The sequence below is a fragment of the Lissotriton helveticus genome, chromosome 4_1 (genome assembly GCF_964261635.1).
Source record: "Lissotriton helveticus chromosome 4_1, aLisHel1.1, whole genome shotgun sequence".
In the NCBI taxonomy this organism is placed as follows: domain Eukaryota; kingdom Metazoa; phylum Chordata; class Amphibia; order Caudata; family Salamandridae; genus Lissotriton; species Lissotriton helveticus.
In genome coordinates, this window is record NC_136063.1 from 1,454,812,634 (window position 1) to 1,454,839,185 (window position 26,552).

Below are 26,552 nucleotides of genomic sequence, written 5' to 3' on the forward strand. Positions count from 1 at the left end.
GTGTTTATCTCACATATACATCACTGAAACTGACCGTGCTAAATATCCTATCTGAAAACACACGTTTTGCAGACAATGAAATGAAAAGAAAGCAAGAAATATTAAATATATTAAATTTTCTGTTTTTATTACAAAATGCCAGCAGGTTAAAAATACATTAGGAATGCTTCGGTTGTGTTATTTCATGAGTCTCTCTAGTACAAGTCGCAGGTAAACACACCGGTTTGACACTAAACTTTAAAGGCACCGTAGGTGTTCCTTTATTAGTTGTGCCTGTATTTGGTGTATTTATTTCTAACTTTTCTGAAAACTGGCTTTTTGAAATATATAGCTTGCTTGTCGACCTATAGGGACTACACACAGCTGCAGTTTCCGGTTCGTGAATATTAGTACTTCGGTGTGCCCCCTACGTCTCCACCCCAGCAGTCATTTCACAGCAGCCATTGTCTGCTGGAGCGTCATCCCATACATTGCGCAGCATCGGCCCACCTTGGAGGCAGCATGGCGGAAGGTAACATCAGGGAATGGGTTGGCTCGGACACTTCTGCTGTTTATGGATTGTAGCCTGCAATATCGGGAAAGGAGTATTTGTGATGTGGAGTACCTGCTTGCACAAGCCCCTGCGTTCGAACTCTGGTAGGGCCTAGCCAGACTTTCATCATTAGGAGGACGATAAAATAAGTAATCTGGGATGTGAACTAATGCGTTAAGACAATTCCGTTTCTACCATACACTGTAAATAATCACCACTATTGTCAGTTCAGTGCACTGGTCCAGCCTGCCTGAACACTTACTGTGCCAGGGCAAAGCCTACTTAAGACACTACATGGAGCAGTGGAAAGGTGCAATTCTATAGCAGTGCGCGTGCACCCGGAAGTTGTGATCTCAGGGGCGGGCTTAATCTCAGATGCGGGGGTTCGCGCTAACACTAGCTGCTGTAGCGTCATCCCACGCATTGCGCAGCATCGGCCCACCTCAGAGACAGCATGGCGGAAGGTAACATCAGGGAATGGGTTGGCTCGGACACTTCTGCTGTTTATGGATTGTAGCCTGCAATAATGGTGGTAAAGTTCTTCAAGAAGAGCAAATAAGAACGAGAGGCTCCCATGGATTGGTGAAGGGGGAGTAGGGGCAAAAGGCTGGGGTATCTGTTCTTCCCAACATTGGATTTTAACATCTGACATGTTGCCTACTCCTCAAATAATTAGCTGGCAATGTTTCTTACTAGTTTCTGCGAGTAATACTTGCCTGGGTGTATAAGCTGTCAAACCAATCATTACGTTTGCCGTAGCATTTACATTAGTAGGGACTGCTAGCTCCTGTTTACTGCACCGCAAGTGTACGTGGACGGGCTCATCTTTGATTAATACTCCCAGGCGCTCGCTTGACCTGCTGACTTAGCCAATGCTTGCTTTTCTTTCTCCCCGCAGCCATGTATACTTTGCCCCGTCTGTTTTATCATCTATACCATCTGTTTCCCTCCCCCCAGTTTTTACATGGCTGACTGGGGAAACTAAGCAAACAAGTTCTGCCACACGGCTCGCCCTACTCTATTTCAACATCCCAGCTTTTATATTGACAACACAGGCACCGCTCTTTAGGTTGCAGTACAGCACTCACTTTCACACTCTGCTGGCGGATCCTCATCGCTGTCCCGTAATCCCCCCCCCCCACCCCTCCCCACCGGCGCCGCAATAACCTCAGCATTACCAACAATGCACAAACCACGCTTTAAGTTGCAGCATAACGCCCGCCTTTTCACCCTACTGACTGCTCCTCATCTCTGTCCTGTCCCCGGGTGCTGCGCTGAACTTTCAGCATTAACAACAACACGGGCTCCACTCTTAATTATTTAGCAGGCGCTCGCTTGACCTGCTGACTTAGCCAATGCTTGCTTTTCTTTCTCCCCGCAGCCATGTATACTTTGCCCTGTCTGTTTTCTTATCTATACCATCTGTTTCCCTCCCCCCAGTTTTTACTCTTTACGTTCCCATTTTACTCTCCCATATCCTCAGTGCACCTTCTGTGTCTGTTCTCTAAACTCCCTCCACCGCTTCATCCGTGTTCCTCGCACTATCACTCACCTATTTCCCATACCGCTGTCACTGCCTTCTGTTCTCCCCCCCCACTGCTTTACTACTACTCCTGTTCTTTCAACTTCCTCTGAGCTCTGCCATTCACTCCTTTCTTAGCTCGTTTCATCTCCTCTTCCCTTCTTTTCTACTTCCCCTGCTCCTCCTATTTTCTTGCCATCGCTGTTTGCACTCTCTCCTCTGTGCTGCTAGTAATACTCGATGCCTGCTGTCCCTGCCCCGTCCATTTACCTCCCACCTTGACTGCTGTGGTTCATGTGTGGGTGCAAATGCAATAGGTCTCACATTTGCGAGAGATTAAGCTAATGGCAATGTAAATGACAATGCCATTTATTTATCTGTTTTCAAAACCAACACATAAATACAAATTTTGTCATTTACAATGCCAATAGCTCTAACTTTTCCAAAGGCGAAACCATTGCATTGTAAATGCTTGTTTAGCTAATGTGCTGGAGCAACATGTGTTGAAAACTCTATCCCACCACCTGGAGAGCAACCAGCTTTTTCACATAAAACAGGCTGGTTTCAGGGCACACCACAGCACAGAAGTGGTAATGCTGGCTGTCTTAGATGAATTGAGACTTATGGCCGACAAAAAGAAGCCTTGCGCCATGGTTCTCCTAGACCTGCCTGCGGCATTTGATACGGTCAATCTGTGGTAAATAAAATATTACCCTGGCAGAATTTCTAGGCATTAACAAAGTATCATGCATCAAGTGAGAAGCAGAGTCCGTGGTATCTGAGTTAAAATGGGCTTTATTCCAATAACTCGAGTCAAAGGGAGAATTAGTTCCATCACCACAGAGGTTCAGGAAGAGTCTTCTAACAATTATTTACTGAACATAGTATATATACATTTCTTGTACATAGGCTAAGCAGAGCAAGAAAGAAAATGAGATAAGAACATGTGGGTGTACATGAGGGTGTGTACTTTGATGAGTCATAGCGAGGTGATAGGTAGGTGTCATAGGTGGGTGGGTACTTAGGAGGAGTTTGCATGACCAGCTGGAACTCTGCCCTACTTGTGTGCAACTTGGACATGACGTGCAATTGACGTGTAATTGGGAGGAAGCTGACTTTCAACCTAGTAGAGAGATCTCTTGTGTCAAGGCGACTTGAGCACGTCTTGTACAATCTGATATGATAGGGGATGTATTATCTGGAGCACAAGTTGTTCATCACTAAAAGACAGAGAGGGCATATTTATTCGTTCATTGCATGAGCTTTCTATGGGTGCAAGCACTGTAATTCACTTAAATGGAGACAGAATGGCTATCGGACGGGTTCTGTTTACTTTTCCTCACCGGGCAGGGATGCCACTCTGTACAGCAGACGGATAACTGTTATTCATAATACTGTCTTGGCAGACTTCTTGCTGACGTGACTGCAGCTCAGTATGCCAAGAGTCATGTAAACATTAATTCAGAAAGTGGTTTCAGGCTCAACCAGTACGATATTTATTTAAAAAGAGCACAATGCAAAATGCAAATACATGGGCCTTCATTTTAGCTTAACGTTTGGGAGACTTGATGACTTGACTTGCAGGACATGTTTGCAGAGGCCTAGTGATTCAGGCCACTACGGGAAATATGCATGGGTGACATGCACATGACATGTAACATAGGGTATATGTAGTGGACATATTTGGTCAGGCAAAATATCATTTTCCTCATTCCCTCCTTGTCCCCTACATAACCCTTTAGGATACATCTATATTCATGAGACCGTATAGTTCATCATACAGAATCATTTGTTCATCTTTAACTCTTTGTTTACGTGGATGGGGAACACAGGCAGTGGCACACAGGCCGCAAATCGCCGGACCACACTGCAGACAGAGACAGCAACCAAATACCATAAGTAGGGCCATTCCTAGGAAGGACATAACTTTCCATCCCCATGCAGATATTACACCCCAGAACCAACTGGACCAAGTCCATGTGCCTGGATCTTGATGTATGGCATGAGCAATCTTGTGGAGCCTTGTTATTGCTTCGTACACAGATGGTGCATTATCTGGGATGAAAATGCAACAACTAGATCGGATGACTCTACAAGCTCCGCCCCTATCCGCCAAGATGACGTCTAGAACGAGGCGGTTTTGAAGAACGACAAGTCTAATAGCAGACTGTTCCTGGGTCAAGTTCGCCAGGGCAGATGCAGTTACATTTACAACTGTTTCAAGAGTCCTTGTTAATCTGCGTATCAGTTTACTGTTTTGGACGGGACCTATGAAGAAAAAGAATCCTCTGTTGAAATCTGTATATTGCTCCCAAGCTGTTTCAGTCTGATCGATCCCTGCGGAATCTGTCTCTCTCTTTTGTCTAACATGTTCTAGTCGTGAATCTCTATGATAATTTGATGGGGCTAGAAAAACGGGTGGCAATAAGAATGCTATATAACAAGTCCCACCCCAGTCTAAGGGCAGATGTACGTAGGCTGTCTGACCGCAAATGAAATAGGTATGGCGTGATGTTTTGAAAGAAGAAAGTCCTTCATCATTAAACTCTACTACAGTGTTACACTCGCTGTGTCCCATATGTACTGAGCCTTTCTTACTAACACATAAATCACCTTTTGCTGGCAGGACTGATATAAACGGTGGGCCTGTGTTTTGCTTGGGCTGAACATTTAACATTATAAAATTAACAGATGCATTTCCCTGTTCGTACTCCTCATTCTCTAAATCGGATCCCTTTCTTTGGGGGAATCCGTCTTTGTCTGGAAAGCATGCTTCATTCATTACTTTATTCAGGTTTCCGTATATCCAGCCACCTGGATAAGCTATGTACCTTCTATCTATTGAGGTCATTAGAGCAAACCATGCTCCACACGAACCATTGTGTGAGAACGGTAAAGGGTAGAATGGCAGAACTCCCTTCGTTTCTTGATAAGGAGGCAGTTGGCCACATACCCCGCAATCAGTCGCATTGCTGGTCTGGTGAGAATGGTGTAACATTCGAATAAATGTATTGTTACGTAGTGCAAGTCGATATGACAATTCATGGGGAGGCAGGTCACTAAATGTATGCTCTATGGTACTGTTACTGGAAGAGTGTATATGTGAGGAAATGGGAAAGAAAACATGTAGCAATAAACTGACACCAATTATAACAATGCACAGAATAAAAAGAATGATTAAGGTAACTATACATCTACTGCGTAATCTCTTGCAGTATTTTTCCTTCTTATCTCTCTTCTTGCTATTCTCATATGTGATCTTATACATGTCAGAAATCGAGTCTAACCGATTCACCACCGGGTGGGCTTAAACAATTAAACTACGTCTGACTTACTAGTTCTTAATCTAGACCTATACTCTTGCTGAGGGGTATTTTCTAGCAAAGGTCAGTGTTCTTTATTAAAAGTTTCAAAGTTCCAAAGTGTCTTTTGTAGTGATGAAGGTGAGTTCGGCCTTTACGTCGTTCCACCAACTTCGGCGTCTTCCAACGTGGCTCAAGGGGACTTGAACGATCAAAGATCCTGAGGAGTCCAAATTCTCCTGGTGCTATGGCATGTTCCTTGACCTGGGTGTTGTCAGGGAAGGCGGCAGCAACCTGTGAATGAAAAGAGAGTAGTGCAGAAATCAAGGAAGCCAGGTAATCTGTCAGCATGTTACTGTCAACATCAGTTATTTACTTAAGCATAGGTGTACCCCACATATTTGGCGGTCTAACAAAAACTACTCCATATGGAGATAGGCCTGTTCTGGAATGAGCTACCATACGCATGTAAAAGAGGGCAACCGGCAAGGCAACCATCCAATCCACGCCTATTTCTGTACAGATCTTAGCAATTTTTGTCTTGAGGGTCTGATTATGTCTTTCTACAAGGCCTACTGCTTCTGACACAATGGAATTTCCATGTATAACCTAACAGAAGGGACACTTGTTTCATTAGTTCAGAGGAGAATGGCTGATCGTTATCTGAATAGATCACATGAGGTAATTCATATCTGGGGAAGTACTGCGCACTACTTGTCTGGCTGTTGTAACATCAGTATAATCTGGAACTGGATATGCTTCTGTCCATCTAGACAGTGCACATACAACTACCAAGACGTACTTGTAACCTCTACATCTGTCCATTTGGATATAATCCATCTGGAGAACCTCAAAAGGGTGGTCAGGAGGATGAAATCCGCCTTGTTCCACCGGAATGCCTTTACCTGGATTGAACTGACAACAGATCATACATGTTCATACATGTTCGCACTTTCTGTTTCACTGCTGCACGTAGGTGCTTGTTAAACCAAATATTCTGTAAGCTGTCTATCATTGCCTTCTCTCCTAAGTGTGCGGGACTATGTGTTGTGTTTATGATTATTTGTATCATAGAATCTGAAAGAAACCATGTGCTTTTTCCCTTAGTCATCTAACCTTGGTTAATCTGGACCCCTCCTTGTTCAGTCCATTTCTTTATCTCATCTGTGGTGGCATATGTCTGTATGTCGAGTACATCTTGAGTAGGGTCCCTGACTGTCATACATGTTGTCAGTAATGGTACCTCTGTCCTTGTCGTGTCTGTTGGTGTCTGGGCTGTCTGAGCTGTTCGGTCTGCCAGGTCATTACCCTGGGTAATGGTGTCTGTAACTTTGGTATGAGCTTTATATTTCAGGATAGAAATGGCTGTAGGTAAATGTATGGCCTCTAACAGGGCCTGAATAAGCTGGCCATGCTGAATCATGGTCCCATGGGAGGTCAAAAAAGAAAAAAACCTCTCTCCAAAATCATGAACTACGCCATAGGCATATTGTGAGTCTGTATAAATGTTTACTTTCAAGTGCTTTGCTCTTATGCAGGCTTGTGTCAGAGCAATGAGCTCTGCTGCTTGAGCAGACAGTGTGTCTATTTCCTGTGGTCACAGCATAGGCTGCTACTAATTCTCCTGTACTTGTTCTCATGCATGATCCATCTACATAGAGTGTCAGGTCTGGGTTTAGAAGTGCAATATCTGTCAGGTCTTGTCTTGGTTTATTCATTACTTCCACACAGTCATGTGGTGATGCATTTACTGTACTTGAGGGCAAAAGTGTTGCAGGATTCAGAATATTACAACGTCTGATCTCTATGTGTGGTTGAAATAATGTCAGTTCATATCCTGTCAGTCTCGCTACAGTCAAACGTAAAAATAAATAAAAATAAAAAAGCATAAAATGTTTACTGTAACATGGAGTCGCTTAAAACTGGCGCTTGACATAATGCTCTTTTTAATTCCTCAAATGCCAAGGTGTGTTCTTGTGTCCTAGGGAGAACAGTCAAAATGGCTGCCTTCTGTGTAGTTAACTGTATGAGTGGTGTGGCTAGATATGCATACTGGGGAATCCATTGCCTACAGTAAGAAGTGAGGCCAATAAAGGCACGTACTTCCTTTTGTGTCCTGGGCTGTGAAAGGTTAGTAATGAGCTGTATGATTCTTGTGTTAGCTGTCTACCGTGTTAGCTGTATACCTGGTGTACCCTCCTTGGAAGCAAGTGTTGTACACCACTTGCTTTACACAGAAAGTGCAAGACTGTCAGAGATGCAATGTCACAGTCTGGTTCTGATCTTGCTGTAATTAGAATGTCGTTTATGTACTGTATCAGTGCTGTGTTGGCAGGCATGTGAATACTGTCTAGCTGTCTTTAGTGTCTGACTGTAAATGCTAGGGCTCACTGTCATCAATCTAGCAAAAATAATTATATAAAAATAAATAAATAAATAAAAATGAATTCTCAATTCAAAAGCACTATTTTATATTGGGGAACCTCTATCCAAAACCTCTGCAGTTTTACAATAAATCCTACTCTAAATCCTGGTAATAGTATGACCATACTACCTACAATATGTTCTCTAAATGTATCTGAATAAAATCCACATTATTCTTGTCATAAACAGAAGGCCTAGAAGCCTCGATACTCCTCACTCCTTTGAGAAACAGCCCCTCCCTCTAGAATTATGTTCGCGCTCGGAGCTTTGAATCAACTCCAAGCCGGGCTACACTGAGATCTACAATTGAATGACTGCCAGATGCTGAACTCATTGCAAGAGCAAGACTCCTGCCAATTATTCTGTTTACACTACTGGGGGAATAACTATCCATTTGCAAGCGTGACATTATCTGAAGTCAATGAAGCTGGCTGCAAGGAAGAGCCTGACTCAGCTGGAGGACAGCCAATAATTGTCCGCGGAAAAGAATTGGAGGATGGCCAATATCAACAAGACAGGCACTCCAAGAGAGAAAAAGCCCTCCCTTTACATAAACATCATTTACTGGGAACCAGGCCACCTCGGACGGACTGTGTCTCAAGGTCAAAAAAACACATTCCTTGTACTTCAAAACATATCTGTTCCCAGGCCAGAGCTTTTCTAACTTTAACTGAAGCAAAATTTAAAACGTGGTAAAAAGTAAATTAATAAAGACATATATTTTTTTTGTAACTAAGTGACATGCTAGCATTTTAAAATAATTCTGTACTGCTACTAGCTACAAGGGAAAAAATAAACAGAACAAAACAATCATGGCATGGAAACACACCATATTTTACTTTTTTTTGAAAATAACATGTCGAACTCCTTAATTCTGCATTGCATAACCAATATTTTCATAAGTAAGTGTGCAAGCTTTTCTATTCTACCTATTAAAAGGGCCAGATTCATACTTTTTTAAAAGGCCATCTTTTCAAATTTTAGTGGGGACTGTTCTCTGCACATATCAATTGAAGCAGCCTGTCATCACGCCATACCTATTTTCCAAGTCTTGTTTAATGAACACTGCTTTTACCGTGCAATATATCACCATTCTATCAGCAGCCTGTCAAAGTACATAGGTGAGCCTTGAAACTAAATGAATGCAAACTAAACTAATGTAGGGGACTCTTAGCAATGCACTAACATGGTAGTGTATTGTAGCTATCAAAAAGGGCCACGTTCATTAATTTACAAATAGCCACTTTCCTAAGTGAGTGGGATAACTGTCACTACGCTATTCTAAAGGGCAGCTTGCATTGGGAAAAATAATCTGTAGGAACATTCCTATTTCATCAAAAAACACTGTTGCATTACACTAATTTAAAAGCACATTCTAAGATGGGTCTGTTCTATAATTTCTTCTCAACCGTGAAAACATTAAAGCACTCTTTGTGCAAACCCTTATCTCAATTCGACTGGTCTATTTACAACTATACCGACCTCTGAGCCAAACACATTAAATCAAGTGTTCCAAGGCAAACCCTTACAAATACACTTCTTTACTCTCCATGCAACATTTACCCAACGAATCTGCAAACTGAATACGCCCATTGGATAACATGGCAAATCGCACCTCCACACAAAACATGCTTTTTTCACCACTTCCACAGCTCAGATCCTTTTCAAATTTGGCATCACAGTAGTCCAAGCTATTCCCTAAATCCTCACCAAAAAGCAACCAAATCCCTCCACTGGAACGGGTACGAATTTCCGCTCAAAAACACGCCCCCCCCGCAAACACCAAAAATGCCAAAATCCCTCAACACCTTGTTGATCAGTATGTTAAAACAAATACTGCCTACTCAGTACAAGATATTAACTCTTTGGCAGCTGAAGCACAATCATTCCCCAATGACTGCAGTACATGGGAAAGTCATGAACTCATCTCTCCACAGAACACGTACGCACATCTTCAAAACATTTTCTCCAAGTACTTGAAAGAGATCCAGCTCTCTCCTGATTAACGTAATGATAACAAGCTCTGCACAAAACATAACCACATGGCGCTAATCACAAGCCATATTTACAAGAAATTCAACAAGTCACAAAAATGACACGCTATTCACAAGGCATATTAACAAGGCGCTATACTTAGGAAAATTCAACATACTACTCACAAGTCTTAATCACAAGGCGCTTATTCACAAATAAACCAACTAGTTACTCACAAGGCACTTTCGCAGTCCAGAAGGGACTCGTCTAGATACAAGGAAATGAACTCTTCAGATGCTGTCGACTTATTTTACATACTCTAAAGGGTACAGGTGGTGGCGTTCTCTACCTACTGGGTCTTTCTGAGGTGGTCACTTGAACTAGTTCTTCTGAGAGGACGTGATTCTTTTTCTTTGGCTTTTTTCCTCTGCTAGTTTATTTCTCTCTACTTTGTTGAATTCTTTCTCTGATCACCTATGTGACTCTTTGCGCCATAACTCAATGGCATCTTTCTGAGAGGGTCTTGACTTTCTTTTTCAAATGGCGTCTAGCCCATGCTTATTATACATAAAATGACCACGTGTGTCTCTAGGCCGGATATTGACTGTCTATTCTAGTATACCCTTTCTGGTCCCTATCTGACGTAACTTTGAAAACAGTGGCATGTTTGAAATCAACACAATGGAAACACAATACACAAAAATAGACTGAAACAATCAACAACCATTCACACTAAACAATTTAAACACTGAAACAGATACAGATACAACCTAAACTGATACAGAGAGTTAAACATGTACTTGAAAAACAGTTTGTGCACTGAAAATACAGTACAACCATACCGGTCTCAGAAATGAGACACGTCTTTACCGGGCCCACGTTTAACCGTGGGCCCGTCTTGACCGTTCTCATTTAAAATGAGCCCGTCTTGAACTTGATGCATTCCCCATAGTGGTACTCACCGGGAAAGCAGAACTTGAAACTTGAAGGCCTCGGAAACTTGACTTGACTACGCTTGCGCTTTGGAACAGGTGGACCTCTGGAGACCTCGGACCTTGCTCTCTCACGGGCTGGGCCTCTGGTTGAGACGATCCACGTTCCTCACCGCCTCGCATGGATGCCTGGTCGCAGTCCGTCCTCCTCCTGGGCCTGAGGGAGTGGCAGGAAGTCCTGCTGGAGCGCTTTGAAGTCCGTCACGGCTGTAGAAGGGGGCAAAGACTAGACCGACAACTCCGGCGAGTGGGGAAAGGGATATGTCCCTGTAAGGGTGCCAAATTATGTGGTAAATAAAATATTACCCTGGCAGAATTTCTAGGCATTAACAAAGTATCATGCATCAAGTGAGAAGCAGAGTCCGTGGTATCTGAGTTAAAATGGGCTTTATTCCAATAACTCGAGTCAAAGGGAGAATTAGTTCCATCACCACAGAGGTTCAGGAAGAGTCTTCTAACAATTATTTACTGAACATAGTATATATACATTTCTTGTACATAGGCTAAGCAGAGCAAGAAAGAAAATGAGATAAGAACATGTGGGTGTACATGAGGGTGTGTACTTTGAGGAGTCATAGCGAGGTGATGGGTAGGTGTCAAAGGTGGGTGGGTACTTAGGAGGAGTTTGCATGACCAGCTGGAACTCTGCCCTACTTGTGTGCAACTTGGACATGACGTGCAATTGACGTGTAATTGGGAGGAAGCTGACTTTCAACCTAGTAGAGAGATCTCTTGTGTCAAGGCGACTTGAGCACGTCTTGTACAATCTGATATGATAGGGGATGTATTATCTGGAGCACAAGTTGTTCATCACTAAAAGACAGAGAGGGCATATTTATTCGTTCATTGCATGAGCTTTCTATGGGTGCAAGCACTGTAATTCACTTAAATGGAGACAGAATGGCTATCGGACGGGTTCTGTTTACTTTTCCTCACCGGGCAGGGATGCCACTCTGTACAGCAGACGGATAACTGTTATTCATAATACTGTCTTGGCAGACTTCTTGCTGACGTGACTGCAGCTCAGAATGCCAAGAGTCATGTAAACATTAATTCAGAAAGTGGTTTCAGGCTCAACCAGTACGATATTTATTTAAAAAGAGCACAATGCAAAATGCAAATACATGGGCCTTCATTTTAGCTTAACGTTTGGGAGACTTGATGACTTGACTTGCAGGACATGTTTGCAGAGGCCTAGTGATTCAGGCCACTACGGGAAATATGCATGGGTGACATGCACATGACATGTAACATAGGGTATATGTAGTGGACATATTTGGTCAGGCAAAATATCATTTTCCTCAAATCATGACCTACTTTTGTCGCAGATTAGGGAGATGGGCGTTCAGGGGGTTGCATTCCAATGGCTGGCGTCCTTTTTGTTAGGCCGATCTCAAAGGATTCAACTTGCGGACCAGCTATCGGATGCAGGCGAGCTAACGTGTAGCGTCCCTCAGGGATCTGCACTATCCCCCCTCCTCTTTAATGCTTACCTTCAGCCATTGGTGACAGCATTGGCTGGAATGGAGTGCCAGGTCTTTAACTATGCGGACGACACCCAAATCCTGATCCAGATTGACAGCTCCCCTGCGGCACATGTACGGATGCATAATGTCCTGAAATTCATAGTTAACCGGATGACAGCCAACCACCTCAAACTCAATCCCGATAAAACTGAGGTTTTGACTGTCACCACGAATGCCAACCCTTGGAGTGATCTCTTCTGGCCACCAGATCTGGGCCCCTCCCCTGAGCCCTCCCCAGTGTTAAAGAGCCTGGGTATAAAAATTGGTGCTAAACTCTCCATGACTCACCAATTTACAACCGTGGTGGGGACATGTGTGGGCTTGTTGAGATTGCTGCGGAAACTTGCCCCCTTGCCCCTTTCACTCTTTTACGGCACTTCGTATGGCAGTGTCAGCATTGATTATCTCTTGTCTAGACTAAGGGAATTCGCTGTATGTGGGCCCCCCCCCCCCCGGAAAACTCTTGTCTAGACTCCAGGTATTCATGAAGGATGCTGCCAGACTGGTGTTTAGGCTCCGTAGATGAGCCCACACCCCCCCTTACTCCAGCAACTGCATTGGCTTCCGATCAAGCAGAGAACAATATTCAAGGGGCTATGTATTGCCCACAAAGCCATCCATGGTCAAGCTCCAGCATATATTAAGGAACACTTGGAAAATTATAGGCCAGGACGATCCCTGCGCTCCTCTGATGCCGCTCGGCTGGTCTGCCCCTGTTTCCCGACCTTGTCCACGGGGGTTAGAGCTTTCTCCTCTTTGGTTCCTCAACTTTGGAATGAGATGCCAGCAGAGCTCTGTAAAGAGCCCGCTCCCCTCCCATTTAGGAAAAAACTAAAAACCCTTCTGTTTATCAAAGCTTGGGGCACAATGCAGGCCAATCCTGGGCACACATCCTACTATGGTACCAAGGTTGGGTATTCTCTCAAGCGCTTAGAGACCAGTGGTGATAATGCGCTATAGAAATCCCAATTAACATTAACAAGACTGCAGCTAGCCTCTGTGTTGCATTTTATAGGAGCAAGAAAGAGACAGTCCTCTACTTATTTGTTTCTTCAGTTCCAGGATCATATATTGTAGTCTGGCTATGCAAAAGGATGATGTGGTCGATCATGTCTTAGACAGCTAAGTAGTCGAGGATGATTAAAGCCACTGTGGACTTTCAACAGGGGTTGTTTTATGTTATATTGATTTGTATAGCGCACTAACCACCCAAGAGGTTATCCAGGAACTTGGACGGGTCTGTAGGTGTGAGGCCCCTAAGGTACTTATACGAAAAGCCAGGTCTTCAGCTACTTGCGGAACTCAGTAAGTGAGTAGGAGGCTCTGATGTTTTGAGGGAAGTAGTTCCATGTCTTGGGTCTCATATCGCTCGAGGCGGATGCCGGGTGGGGGAGAGTGTGTAATATTGCGCTGATTACGAGCGAACTTCTAGCGAATTTTAAAAGCATTATTTTATCTTGATTTTATTAACCTGATATACTGTTCTTATGTTGCTGCTGACCATTGTATTTTAGGAGCTGACTACTAGCTCTCTGTTCTGCTGCTATTTCATTTGCACTTTGCACTTTCTCCTCCTCCCAGGCACCTGAGGCGGAAAGCCGGGTGACCTTAAGCCTCTCTGAACTTTTTACTTTTTCCATCTTTAACTCACCCTTGTGTGCGACGCGCTGCTCGGCCCGCAGTCTCCCTACCCATTCAGCCGGCACATCGAGGTACTGAAGGGTACTCGGGGACCTGCAGGCCCGCAGTTCTGTGGTGGCCATCTTGGGGGTAGGCTGGCTCGCGAGGCGGCAGTCTAGTGGTGCTGATTCGCGCCGCCCGCTACGCCTTAAAACTGTGCATGTGAACAGCCCAGGTTAGATCCTCACTTCTCTCATATCACTCGAGGCGGATGCCGGGTGGGGGAGAGTGTGTAATATTGCGCTGATTACGAGCGAACTTCTAGCGAATTTTAAAAGGATTATTTCATCTTGATTTTATAAACCTGATGTACTGTTCTTATGTTGCTGCTGACCATTGTATTTTAGGAGCTGACTACTAGCTCTCTGTTCTGCTGCTATTTCATTTGCACTTTGCACTTTCTCCTCCTCCCAGGCACCTGAGGCGGAAAGCCGGGTGACCTTAGGCCTCTCTGAACTTTTTAGTTTTTCCATCTTTAACTCACCCTTGTGTGCGACGCGCTGCTCGGCCCGCAGTCTCCCTACCCATTCAGCCGGCACATCGAGGTGCTGAAGGGTACTCGGGGGGCCTGCAGGCGTGCAGTTCTGTGGTGGCCATCTTGGGGGTAGGCTGGCTCGCGAGGCGGCAGTCTAGTGGTGCTGATTCGCGCCGCCCGCGACGCCTTAAAACTAGGTGCCTTTCTCTCCGCGCAGCGGATGCGCGCAGCGGAGGTAACTAAGAGCGCCGAAGGAAAGCCCGTCTGCGCCCGTCAGCGTCCCGGAGGCGGTCGGGCGTGGGCCCGGCTGGGCAGGTGAGCCAAGATGATAAATTACACAAGGGATTATTTGATCTCCCTTAGGAACACTAACAACACCTGTCTTAGGGTTTTCCCCAAACCTCCCCGGGGCAACAACGGGTGCTCGGCCTGTGGTTGGCTACCAGGGCACGGATCCATCTCTTCTTTTAATCCTCCTCTTAACAGGAGTAGGTGTTTACTGCTTAACACCAGGTCTCTGGGAAAGCATGAGCTTGATGTACATAACCTACTGACGGACTCTAAAGCGGACTGTCTCTTCTTGACAGAAACATGGCTGGGTGAGGGTGCATGACCAGATATTCCCACTGCCATCCCCCCGAGCCATGTTATTTTCAGAATGGATAGAGCTAGCGGGAAGGGGGGCGGTGTCGCCTTGGTCGTCGACAGGCGCATCGCATGTTCCATTCTACCCTCTGACAACATTCATGGGTGTGAAGTCCTAGCCTTCTCCCTCTCCATTTCACCCCATCAATCATGTATAGGGCTCTTGGTCTATAGGCCCCCGGGCCCATTGGGTACCTTTCTTGAAGAGCTCCACTCGGCGATCTCCACGCTATGCCTCCGGTCCAAACACTGCCTGCTCCTAGGTGACTTTAACATACACATGTACAGTGTGGTTGACCCCAACAGCATAAAGCTAAAAGACATCACCTCATCCTTATGGCTCATCCCGTACCTTCGGTCCACCACTCACTGTAAGGGTCACACGCTGGACCAAATTTTCTTCACTGTCCCTGTGGTCCTGGCCTCTCTTGCTTCTGTCCTGTGGTCCAACCACTTTTTAGCGGACTTTGAGATCCCCCTTAATGAGAAGGGCGCTTACAGTGGACAGTGGCGTGAAGCGCACTCCTCCAGAGCATTCCATCGGGTTTCCCCAGCTATGCTGACGCAGGCCTTAGACACCTACCCATGCCTACTGACGGGTACTTTGGAAACGGACCTAGAGCTCTTGCAGCTCTGGTTGACCCAACGGCTAGCCGACTTAGCCCCTCCTCGGCCCCCTTGGGCACCTTCAGTGAAAGCATCCGCCCCTTGGTTTCGCTGGCGCTTGCCGAAAAGCGACGGCAATGTAAAAAAGCCGAAAGGGAGTGGCGCAAACACTATGATGCTAGCTCTAAGGAAACTTATAGGGCAGTGGTTAGAGATTATCACCACGACATCACAGCTGGCAAAAAGTCCTATCTGGCCAGAAGGATTGAAGATGCTTCCAGCTCCTGTAAGGAAATTTTCAGTATAGTCATGGACTTTATTTCCCCTCCTTGGTGCACTCCCAGATCCACGCATTCGGAGTCATGGATCTCCGAACTTGCTGACTTTTTTGCCAGCAAAATTCGGACTATCCAAGCCTCCTTTAGAACTGCAGGCACGTTTACTACTCTGAATTTGCGGTCCCCCTGCCCCTGCCCGATCTCTGCGGGCCATGCCCTCTGGAACTTCCCATCTCTGACCGTACAGGCCTCGTTGGATCTCCTTTCCAAACTGAAATCTGGTTCCCCGTTAGACCCGTGTCCTGCTAAATTCCTTGCGCAAATGGCCCCTATTCTCAACCATCTTATTAACCTGATACTTAATCTTTCTCTTAGTACGGGTGAGGTCCCTCAGCCGTGGAAACAGGCTCTAATTTTGCCTCTTCTAAAAAAAACAACCTGGACCCTAAATCCCATGCCAACTATAGACCCATCTCCCTCCTGCCTGCGCTTGCGAAAGTGGTTGAGAAACATGTCCATACCACCATGACCCACTTTCTTGAGACAAACGACATACTCCATCAGTCGCAGTCCGGTTTCCGCTCCAATCTGAGCACGGAAACTGCTTTGCTCAAGGTCACCGAGGCTGTCAAGGAAACCTTGGACAGAAGAGGCAAAGCCATGTTGGTTATGCTTGATCTCTCTGCGGCTTTCGACACCGTCCCCCATGACCGTCTCCTTTCAAGACTCTAGGAGATTGGTCTGAGGGGGACGGTGTTCCCGTGGTTTAGGTCGCTTCTCTCAAATCGCCAGCAAACGGTCTGGGCCCCCCCTTTCTCTGCCGCAATGCCGCCTTTGGAGGTCGGAGTTCCGCAGGGCTCAATTTTGAGCCCTTCGCTCTTTAACATCTATATGACCCCTCCGGTGGCACTGGCGGAGGATTTTGGGGCCCAGATGTTGTCGTACTCGGACGATACCCAACTTCTGTTGTGACAAGGGCTCCGATTTTGATGGGGCGTCCATCCGGGGTTGCCTTGGGGCAGTGTTTGACTGGTTTGGTCGTAACAGCCTCAAGTGCAACTCCAACAAGTCCGAAGTGCTCTTCTTCGGCTGCCCTGTGGACCCCAGGTGGAAGGAATGGTGGCCCACTGCCATGTTCCCTCCTGCCAGCGATTCGGGGGCTGCTAAAAATCTGGGTATTCAGATTGATAACAGCCTCTCCTTCAAAGCCCAGGTGGCTGGTCTGGCCGGTAAATGTTTTTCTTTCTTGAAGATGCTAAGGAAGTTCCTGCCGCTCTTATCTTTATAGCATAGAAAGGTCACGGTACAGGCCTTGATAGGCTCCCGTCTGGACTATTCCAACGTCCTGTACCTAGGCCTTCCGGACTTCCTTCTTGCGCGTCTCCAGGTTGTTCAAAACTCAGCGGCCCGGGCCATCTTTGGCCTCACTAGGAGAGCTAGGACCAGCGACCTTCTCAGGACTCTTAACTGGCTGCCTATTAGGAAGCGTATCACTTTTAAGGCCTTGACCATTGCCTTCAAAGCCCTTCATGGTACAGGTGCCTTTTATCTCTGAGAATGGATTAGTTTCTATCTGCCTTCTAGATCCTTGCGATCCTCTACCCAGGCCATGGCGGTCACCCCGGTGATCCGACGTGCGCGCTGCGGGGGGCGTTCTTTTAAACATCTCGCCCGCGGCTGTGGAATGCTCTTCCTCTATCACTTAGATCCAACACCAATCTGCTGGCATTCAGGAAAGATCTGAAGACCCTGCTTTTCACCCAGTAATTCATCCCTTCTGCTTCAGCATTCTCTCCCGTTTTGCCTTCCACTCTGGGTCCGTGACGATCTTAAGCGCCGGGACACTCTTCGGAGTAGCTGTGCGCTATAAAAGTACCCCATTAACATAACATAACAATGAGCAACCTCCAGTTTTACTTTTGCAAATGCGAGGAATGTGTGCGAGATTGAGGCAGAGCATAGGTGTCTGGTGGGTTGGTGAAAGCGAATGTGGCTATTCAGGTATTCAGGTTCTGTGTTGTGTAGGACTTGGTATGTATTGGTGAGAAAGAAGTTTGAATTGGCTGCTCTTGAGAATGGGGTGCCAATGAAGCTTCCAGAGGTACAGTGTGGACGGTCAAGTATGAGTATGAGTCTTGTAGCGGTGTTATGGTTGATCTGGAGTCTGTGTACGAATTGTTTGAAGATTCTGGCATAGAGAGTGTTGCTGTAGTCCAGTCTGCTAGTGATGAGTGCTTGGGTGACGGCCTGTATGGTGTTCTGAGGCAACCATTTGAAGATCTTTCGTAGCATGCGGAGGAAGTGGAAGTAGGAGGTGCACACCGTGTTGACTTGAGCTGTCATGAGCTTGTCGTCTAGGATGCTCCCTGGAACATGGTCCAGACCATGGTCTGTGGGCGTGCGTGTTAGTCCTAGCTCTGATGGCCACCAGGTGGAGACCCATGAGGAGGTGTGGTTGCCAAAAACCAGTACTTCTGTCCTGTTGAAGTTGGGCTGCAGGCAGTTGATTTGCATCCAGTCTGCTACCATGCTCATGCAGTTGGTGAAGTTGGTCCTGGTTGTCTTGTCTGTCAGGGAGAGGATGAGTTGGGTGTCATCGGCGTAGGAGATGATGGTGATGTCTTGTGATCGAATGATGTTGGTGAGCGGTGCCATGTATATGTTTAAATGGAGAGGGGGTTGAGTGACTATCCCTGTGCAACTCCACATGTCAATCTTTTGGTCTTTGATTTGAAGGGTGACAGCCTGACACTTTGGAGTCTTCTGATGAGGGTGGTATGGGAGACAGTGTCGAAGGCCACTGAGAAGTTGAGCAGGGTGAGGGCAGCTGTTTCTCCTCATTCCAAGATGATTCAAATGTCCTCAGTGGCCGCAATGAGTGCTGTTTCTGAGATTTTCTCTTGCATTTGCAAGTTTTGATTCTGTGCCTTGGATGGTCTCAATCACACATATGATCGTTTACAATGATGTAAATGTAAATGTAGTTGAGCTTATATAGCGCACAGCTACCCGCAGTGGGTTTCCCGGCGCTTGTTTAGGGAACCCTTCCTGGTATTCCCCTGTGAGATAGCAGGGTATCCACAAGGTGAAAGTCAGGCATCCCGCCGCGAGGGGCTGTTGTGGAGATTAAGCAAGCTATTGCCCAGAGTCGCAGAGTGTGAACCCGTGAGTCGAGGAGGCACCGGGGCGAGAATTATCGAGTCCGTGGAATTTTTAGCCCAAGACAAGCCGAGGCGGTGATGATCGATCAATCAATTAATCAGCGAATTGTAAGCGCGCTACTCACCCATGAGGGTCTCAAGGCACTGGGGGGGGGGAGGGGGTTTGCAGCTCCGTTTAGTTGAAGAGCCAGTGTCTTCCTGAAGATGTTCAGGGTGGGGGCGCGTCTGATGTCAATCTGGAGTTCGTTCCAGGTCTTGGCCGCGATGTGGGAGAAGGCTTATTTTTTCACCATCCTGAAACTCACAAGTTAGCTCCAAGTTTTGTGCTGTGAAAAAAACCTTTTCAAAAGCCATGGGCGGGAGGGGGAAACCCCAAAGTTGACCAAGCCTAGGGCAGTGGTCATGCACACCTAGACGCATGAAAAATAAAAAGCCCCCCGGAGAAAGAATTCCCATAAATGTGACTTGTGAGTGGCTTTTGGGGACTGGATTAGACAGAAACTCACAACTAGCAAGTCAGGCAGTGTAAATAAAATAAAAAACACATACAGAGAAAAACACTATAATGAGTATCTGACTTTGCATGGGTGGGAGGAGGTAACACAGTTTTAGCATATGTATAGAAATTAGTAAAAATATTTTATAATGCCTGCACAGACATTCACACATACACTAATGCTTCATAGAGCTATATAGATATATTGGAAAATGTATAATAGTAGCTCACTCATATGAATATTAGAATATGTAGTCACTTTAATTTATTTAAGATTTTTTAAATACTATAAATCTCATAATTTGTAATATTTTTACTCAATTGCAAGTCTTTATTATTACATTACAAAATTAATTATCTTCAGAATTAACTTTTAAAATAAATTCATTACATTATTTTAATCTTAAATTAATACTAACTTCAGTTTATAAGCTGATGCTCCCTCGTCAATCTTCGTCCTCGGCAGCTCTAAAAGTATTACACTAGCTGCCAGTTCATAAAAGGGTCCACTTCAAAATTCTCTTATTTACTTTTAGAGCATATAGAGCGTTGGGGGCCTAAAGATTTAATTGCCATATTCACCCGTCCCATGATCAAACAGACCCTGAGGTCCTCGCATTCCAATCTTTTGAAGCCCCGCCACCTTTAGACTCAAAACTTTAGGCGGTAGATGCTTCGGTTTTCTGGGTACAATGGCCTGGAACCTTCTTCCCAGCCACCTGAGATTGATTGAATTGGAGGCCATCTTGAGAAAGCAGTTGAAGGCATGGCTATATCGCAGATTCGCTGTTACTCTCTCAACCTTTGATCTGCTTTTTGGTGGGTTATTAATCTGTTAGTCAGTCAGTCAGAAATACTTTATTCGGTTCATTGCAAATAACCATAAAAGTGTACTAAACATCAATAGTCAAGACCACAATTAAATATAAAAAAGGGAATTGTGCAAATTAGCAATCCATACAGTACAATATCATAGATGGAAACATACACTAACGAGATAGGTAAGGGAAGGTTTCTGCAAATATCACATTATAAAACCATTAAAACACGAATACAATTTTTAAAAGAAAACAAAGCGCTCGGAAAGAATTCATTTTTCGCTCCGCTATATTAATCTGCTATGTAGTCAATTCTGCTGCTGCCCAACACCAGGATGCTCCTCAGGGAGTGGCAGTGCGGTTTATAAGCAACTCTTTCATTTATTTAATTATTTGTACCCCACACATTTAATTAACATTGCCTGCATTCATGTTATTCTTAACATCTCATCTCACACTGATATATAATATTACATGCATTTACATTTTATTCAAATGACTTACCCTGTTATTTAATATACTCCTGATGTAAAGGTAGGAAAATTGACCTGCTATTTTAAAAACTTGAGGTGAACTTACTGCAATGTAATGTCTCCAGATGTAAGGATGCCAAAAGAAAGGTAGCATTTAGCATATACTGGCAGTGCTTCAACCAGTATCTTGCCAAACCTATCACAATTTGGATATATATACGTGTCAGCAGAATTATGGTGTAGTAAGATGATCAGGCACCCCGACAGAAAGCAAAGTTGACCCACAATGATGATGATCTTTTCTTAGGAAAGTTCACAAAGTATGCTGCACTCTTCAAACAGTTACAGTTAGTTGGACTGCAGTAGGATCTAGAATCAAAATGACATCTTTATTTTCTCTTTCAGCCAAGAAGACCAAAAAACTAGTTTTTGTCAGCTACAATCTTCCAAATACAGATGGCAACTTGGCACTGCTCGTAGAAAACAGAATCAAGCAAGAAATGGAGACGTTCCCTGAAAAGTTTTGAAGTAGTGTGCAATTTGTCTGTGGATTTAACTGAGCTGTAAATAAAGCTAACTGTATCAACATGTATTTTCGTCAAATTACCCAAGGCAATGGATTCATAAACACATTGGAATCATACGATTGTCCTAGAATATTGGGCATGGTGATGAAATGTCTCCTGGACGATAGCCTCGCTGTGCAGTGCTTTTATTGAACACTCTTATATTTCTGGAAGCAGATCCTTTTTTTTTTACTATTTACTTCCCTTCCACTAAGATATGGTCTGAAGTTAATGGAGTTGTAACATTTTTCTGAATTAAACTCCATTCTTTCATAACTAATATTTTGCATTTCGTAAACACATCTTTAGTTTTCACAATGCGTATTCAACACACCGCCCTTCTCCTAAAACCATGTTGGAAATGTGAGGACTCTGTTGATGGCCCACAAAAAAGAGAGTTTGGGATTAAATGATTTCCTTCGCTTCTAGCTGTACAGTGCAATTTATAAGTACAGAACATGACAACCCGTGATTAACCATAAAATATAATCCTAAGGGATAGACTTACTGGGAGTTATTGGTAGTCAGGGGACCATTCCTCCTCCATCCATCTGCCCGTGATCCTCGGCACTGTGTACCACTCTTATCAGCGCAAAACCAGTTTGGTTCCAAATGCCACACCTTTATGAAGGAATCACTTATTGGTCAAAGAACAATTGACCTACATTTTACTTGGAGATTGGTACCAATGACAACAGAGGTCTTGCTTTTTACACAGTAGGACTGTTTAACTGATCCTGGTAGAGTAGACAAACCTTGCTGGACCTGGGATTCATTTCAGATTGTGCCCCCAATGCTACCTTGAATGTTCGAACCTTCATATACTTAATTTTTGTGGTAAATATACAGGCTCTTTACACTAGAGTGGAGTTGTGTTCTTTTAGTGCAAATTGTTGTCTGTAGCTTACCCCTTTAATTAGCTTGTGACCCAAGCTAGTCTCTTTAGTTTCATATGAGACACTTCACTTATCTAATACATTTAAGAGCGCTTGAAATGTGATAAACACTTCACTTTTGAGGATGATGCCCAAACATTTGGGAGGGTAGGCTCAGAACCTGCCTCCCCCTCCTGTATGTCCTAAAGAACTTTTTATGGTTCAAATCTTTTTATTAACATTTTATGGCCACGGTTGGATTCTGTAACAATTAAGTCAAAGCCCATATAAATTCTTGACTGCAAAGCTTATTGGCATAGGTATAAACAACACCAACTATAAAATAACACCACATCGGTAACCCCACCTTCCCGAGCTCATCGCATTTTGCATTTCTATGAAAGATTGCTTTATCACATACATAGCCGTTGGATCCTGTTTCACTGTCCCTATGTGGTTTCAAGATATTCACAATGTTCCATGATGTGTTCATTCTCGGTGAACTGATTTGGCAAATCCCATCACATATCAAGTGATCACTTTAAATATGGTTGACAAGATATTCAAACATGGTTTCCACTTTTTCACAAATTATACCAGTTTCCCTTCCAGTGACCTTATTTTCTTCTCCTTCTAACTAAGCTCCCAAATTTGATATAGCCCTGCCCTATGGCACAGTATTTCGGCCATACCCCATTTGCTTAAAACCACCTGCTTAGCCGCACATAGCAGCGAGTTTATCAGTCACCGACCCCCTGGAAACAGTGCTATATGTCTTAGTCTATCTGTAACCCCTAAAATAATGTAAGCCTGTAATCTAATCACCGTGACGCTACACATGAAGTCTGTTTCACCCAATACTTCTACGCAGCATCTTTCCAGCTTCAGGCAATTTCACAATATGTTTAGGATGAAACCACATACTCTCCAACAATCATCTCTATGTTCCTTGTTCCACTGATCTATCCTGACTGGGGTATAATATTAAAATCCAGCAATTTTTATACGTTTCTTTAATTGCTGCACTCGTTACCAATCTGTCATATATCTCTTTCCACTCCCTGTTGGTTAATTTCCGCTGCAGCTCTGCTTCCCATTGTTTCTGTCCTTTCATCCTGTTCACGGATATCTCTGGCCTTAGCAATTGATAAATCTCAGACAGCAACATTTTCAAACCCCTTCCATAGCCAGTAACCAATGTTCACATGGGGTTAATCATCACCCTGCTCATTTCCCGATTTACCATTGAGAAACCCAATGCCTATCTGATAGTAGTACAGACCGTTCAAAAAGGTTTTAGAGGACAGGATGGTATGGTTAAGTAGGAGACACTTTATATTGTCATAGCCCTCACCCCCATCCACAACAGCAGTTTCAGACCTGCGCCTTGAGGATGTGGACTCTGTAGAAAGTTTTCCTTGGTATTGAGAAAGATGTGTTGCTATTGGTTTGGAATCTTTGGGAAAGGCCACAGCTTCATCTTGAAACGTACACATAGAATTTCCAATTTCCACGCCTCTTAGGTCAATGAATCTTTGCCACCTTGTTAGAATGGAGCACAACACAAATACATTTCTTTTTTTCGGTGTTGTATTTCTTTATTGCGTACTCAAACAATTTAACATAAAAAAAGTAGGGGTGTACATACATTGGTCTAGGTAACATATACATGATCAATACAGACGTGACGTGCCTCCAAAGCGTCGTGACACATTAATCCTGCGAATAACAATCATCCACTGCAATCTATAAATTAGGGTAATGGGAAGGGTTTTGGGAGGACCCATAAACCGAAACGAGGGGTATGTGTATGTGCATTCCTGCACAGGCCCTTTTGCTAGCCTCCTCCGAAACCGGGCTGGATGAGAAATGTCACCCTCTCTAGGCTCGCGCTTCGCCTCCCCTTAGCCCCACCAGAATGTTTATAGAAGAATGTGTCTTGCTTTGTTGGCTCCTCGTTTCCTCTTGAGGGATGAACCCTTGAAAGACCAGTACAGGAGGGACGTGGGGGGAGGGAAGGTCGCTGATTAGTCCCGGCGTTAGGATTCTGACATAATGTGAGTACGTTGGAGGTTTTACTGTATGGTGATTACGCCCTGTGGTCACACGGCGGCACAGTAATGGTTGTGCAGGTATTAGTGTAAGTGTGGGAGTGCCGGAGGGGGGAAAGGTATGGGAGAAGGGGAGGGGGGGGAAGGAAAAAAGGGAACACCACCCTATAAAGGTAATAGTGATAATGATAGTGAATATGACAGTAATAAAAGTAAAAAATAATAATAACATGAACAGCTAGAGCTATAGTAGTGCTGAGGTGGTGGCAGAGAGTATTGAAGTAGTGCGGAGGAGGAGGAATTATTGAAAGGAATCAATATATTGAGTAGAGGAAATGAACAAGAAAAAGAGCGAGAAGAGAGTGTGTCGAAGGGTGGAGTGAAAGCTAGGGGTATATGATGGCTAGTAGAGCAGCTGTGACCAGCTATGCATTTCAGCACCAGAGCCTGCTGTAAACACGTCTCCGTCCACAGCTGACGCCTCTATGTGCTGAAAGGGTGTCCATACCTCCAGAAAAATTTATTGATTACTCTTGTAGGTTATATATGAACTTCTCGTGGGAGGGCGCTTGAATCATAGCTGTCAGCCAGGACTCTTGTGTCGGGGGTCGCAGCCCTCCATTGGCGCAGTATGCAAAGTTTGGCTGTGGCCACAGCTGTATGAAAGAGGCTGCATTGTGATCTGGATAGATCCGGGAACTGCTGCAGATCGTACAGAAGTACTTCAGGGGTCGTGAGCGGTACACAAAGTGGCATGGTGGCGCTCAGGGTCCGTCCCACATACTCCCAAAAAGATTACAGTGAAGGGCATTTACAGATAATATGTGCTATGTCACATTGCGAGTTGGAACATCTCCAGCAGTTGGCATGGGGGAGGAGGCCCGCTCTCTGCAGTTTTGTGGGCGTCCAGTACCAGTCCTGTATGACTTTAAAGAGGCAGAATTTAATCTGTGCCTCCTTTGCGCCTCCATCCAGAACTTCTAGTATATCCGCCCATTTGTTATCTTTGTATGTGATCGCCAGCTGTTCCTGGCCAGGAGGTTCTTGAAGTGGTGAGACGCTAGCACCCATACAGTCCAGACATTGCCCCCTTATATCGTCCCCAGACAAGAAGAAATGCTAATACCGGAGATGGGAGCAGGTTCCAGAGGGTGGCCCCTAGCACTGCTCAAACAGTGTTGCAGCTGGGTGTATTTCCAGGACTGTGTTGTGGGGAGACCATACTCCTCTCCGAGTTGTGCCAGCGGTTTCAGGAAGCCGTTGCACATAATCTGATATATGGAACATATACCCGCTGCTTGCCACACCTGCCATCTCAAGCCCTTCTCCCCACCCCCCCAATACGGATAGCTTTCTTTCCCCATAATGGGGCCTTCTCATGCAGACGTGGATGCACGTCCAACAGCTTGTGAGCTCGGTGCCAGGCCTTGTGCGCAGCTGATATAATCAGGGTGCACTGTACCACTGTTCCGGGGCTTCGCCATGTATAGGCGGGGACTCCCTACTCGGCCGAAAGTAGGTATTGTTCCAACGGAACCTATTGTGGCAGGTTCAAGAAGTCTGGTAAGAAGCACGCTAGTTCCGAAAAGTATAACGCCAATGCATAGAGTTCTACCGATGGGAGGCCAAGTCCCCCGTGAGTGCAGCGGGCCTGTAGCTTGGACGCGGCAATATGTTGCTTTGCGGAGCCCCACACACCTACGACCGTACCTTGGACTCTATCTGCCACAAGGTTTTGAGGGGCTCCTGCAATGGCAACATCCCTAGTAGCGGTCGGTGGTGGGAGTGATGCAGGGCGGTGATGTCGGGAGGGTCAGGGTGGAGGGGTTGTAAACTGCGGAATACAGCCAAATACAGGAAAGTAAACATAAAAATAAATAAAACTAATTTTGTTGTGCGCACTGCATTGGCAAGTGTGCGCAATGAAATTCGTTTTATTTATTTTTGTTTGCTTACCTGTATTTGGCTGTATTCCGTAGTTTACTACACCCCACCCTGCCCCACCCTGCCCCTCCCCCCGCCCCACCCCCGCCCCACATCACCGCCCGGCAGCACTCCCACCACAGACAACTGAGCATCCCCAAGGTATAGTTGCAACACGGTAGCGTTGCCATGCGGACTGCCTGCACTCTACTCTACAACGAGAGTCCCAAGGC

The 26,552-nt window shown here is 45.1% G+C and overlaps 1 protein-coding gene across 1 annotated transcript in view; it reads left to right on the forward strand.

Annotated features, from left to right (window-relative positions):
- Positions 1-21,490, forward strand: part of PSMG4 (proteasome assembly chaperone 4) — a 56,464-nt gene extending 34,974 nt beyond the window's left edge. Inside the window, exon 3 of the mRNA XM_078688040.1 lies at positions 21,310-21,490. Coding sequence (XP_078544166.1) covers positions 21,310-21,431 — 122 coding nt within the window. The 3' untranslated portion in view covers positions 21,432-21,490. The remainder of the gene's footprint in view (positions 1-21,309) is intronic.
- The last annotated feature ends 5,062 nt before the right edge of the window (positions 21,491-26,552 follow it).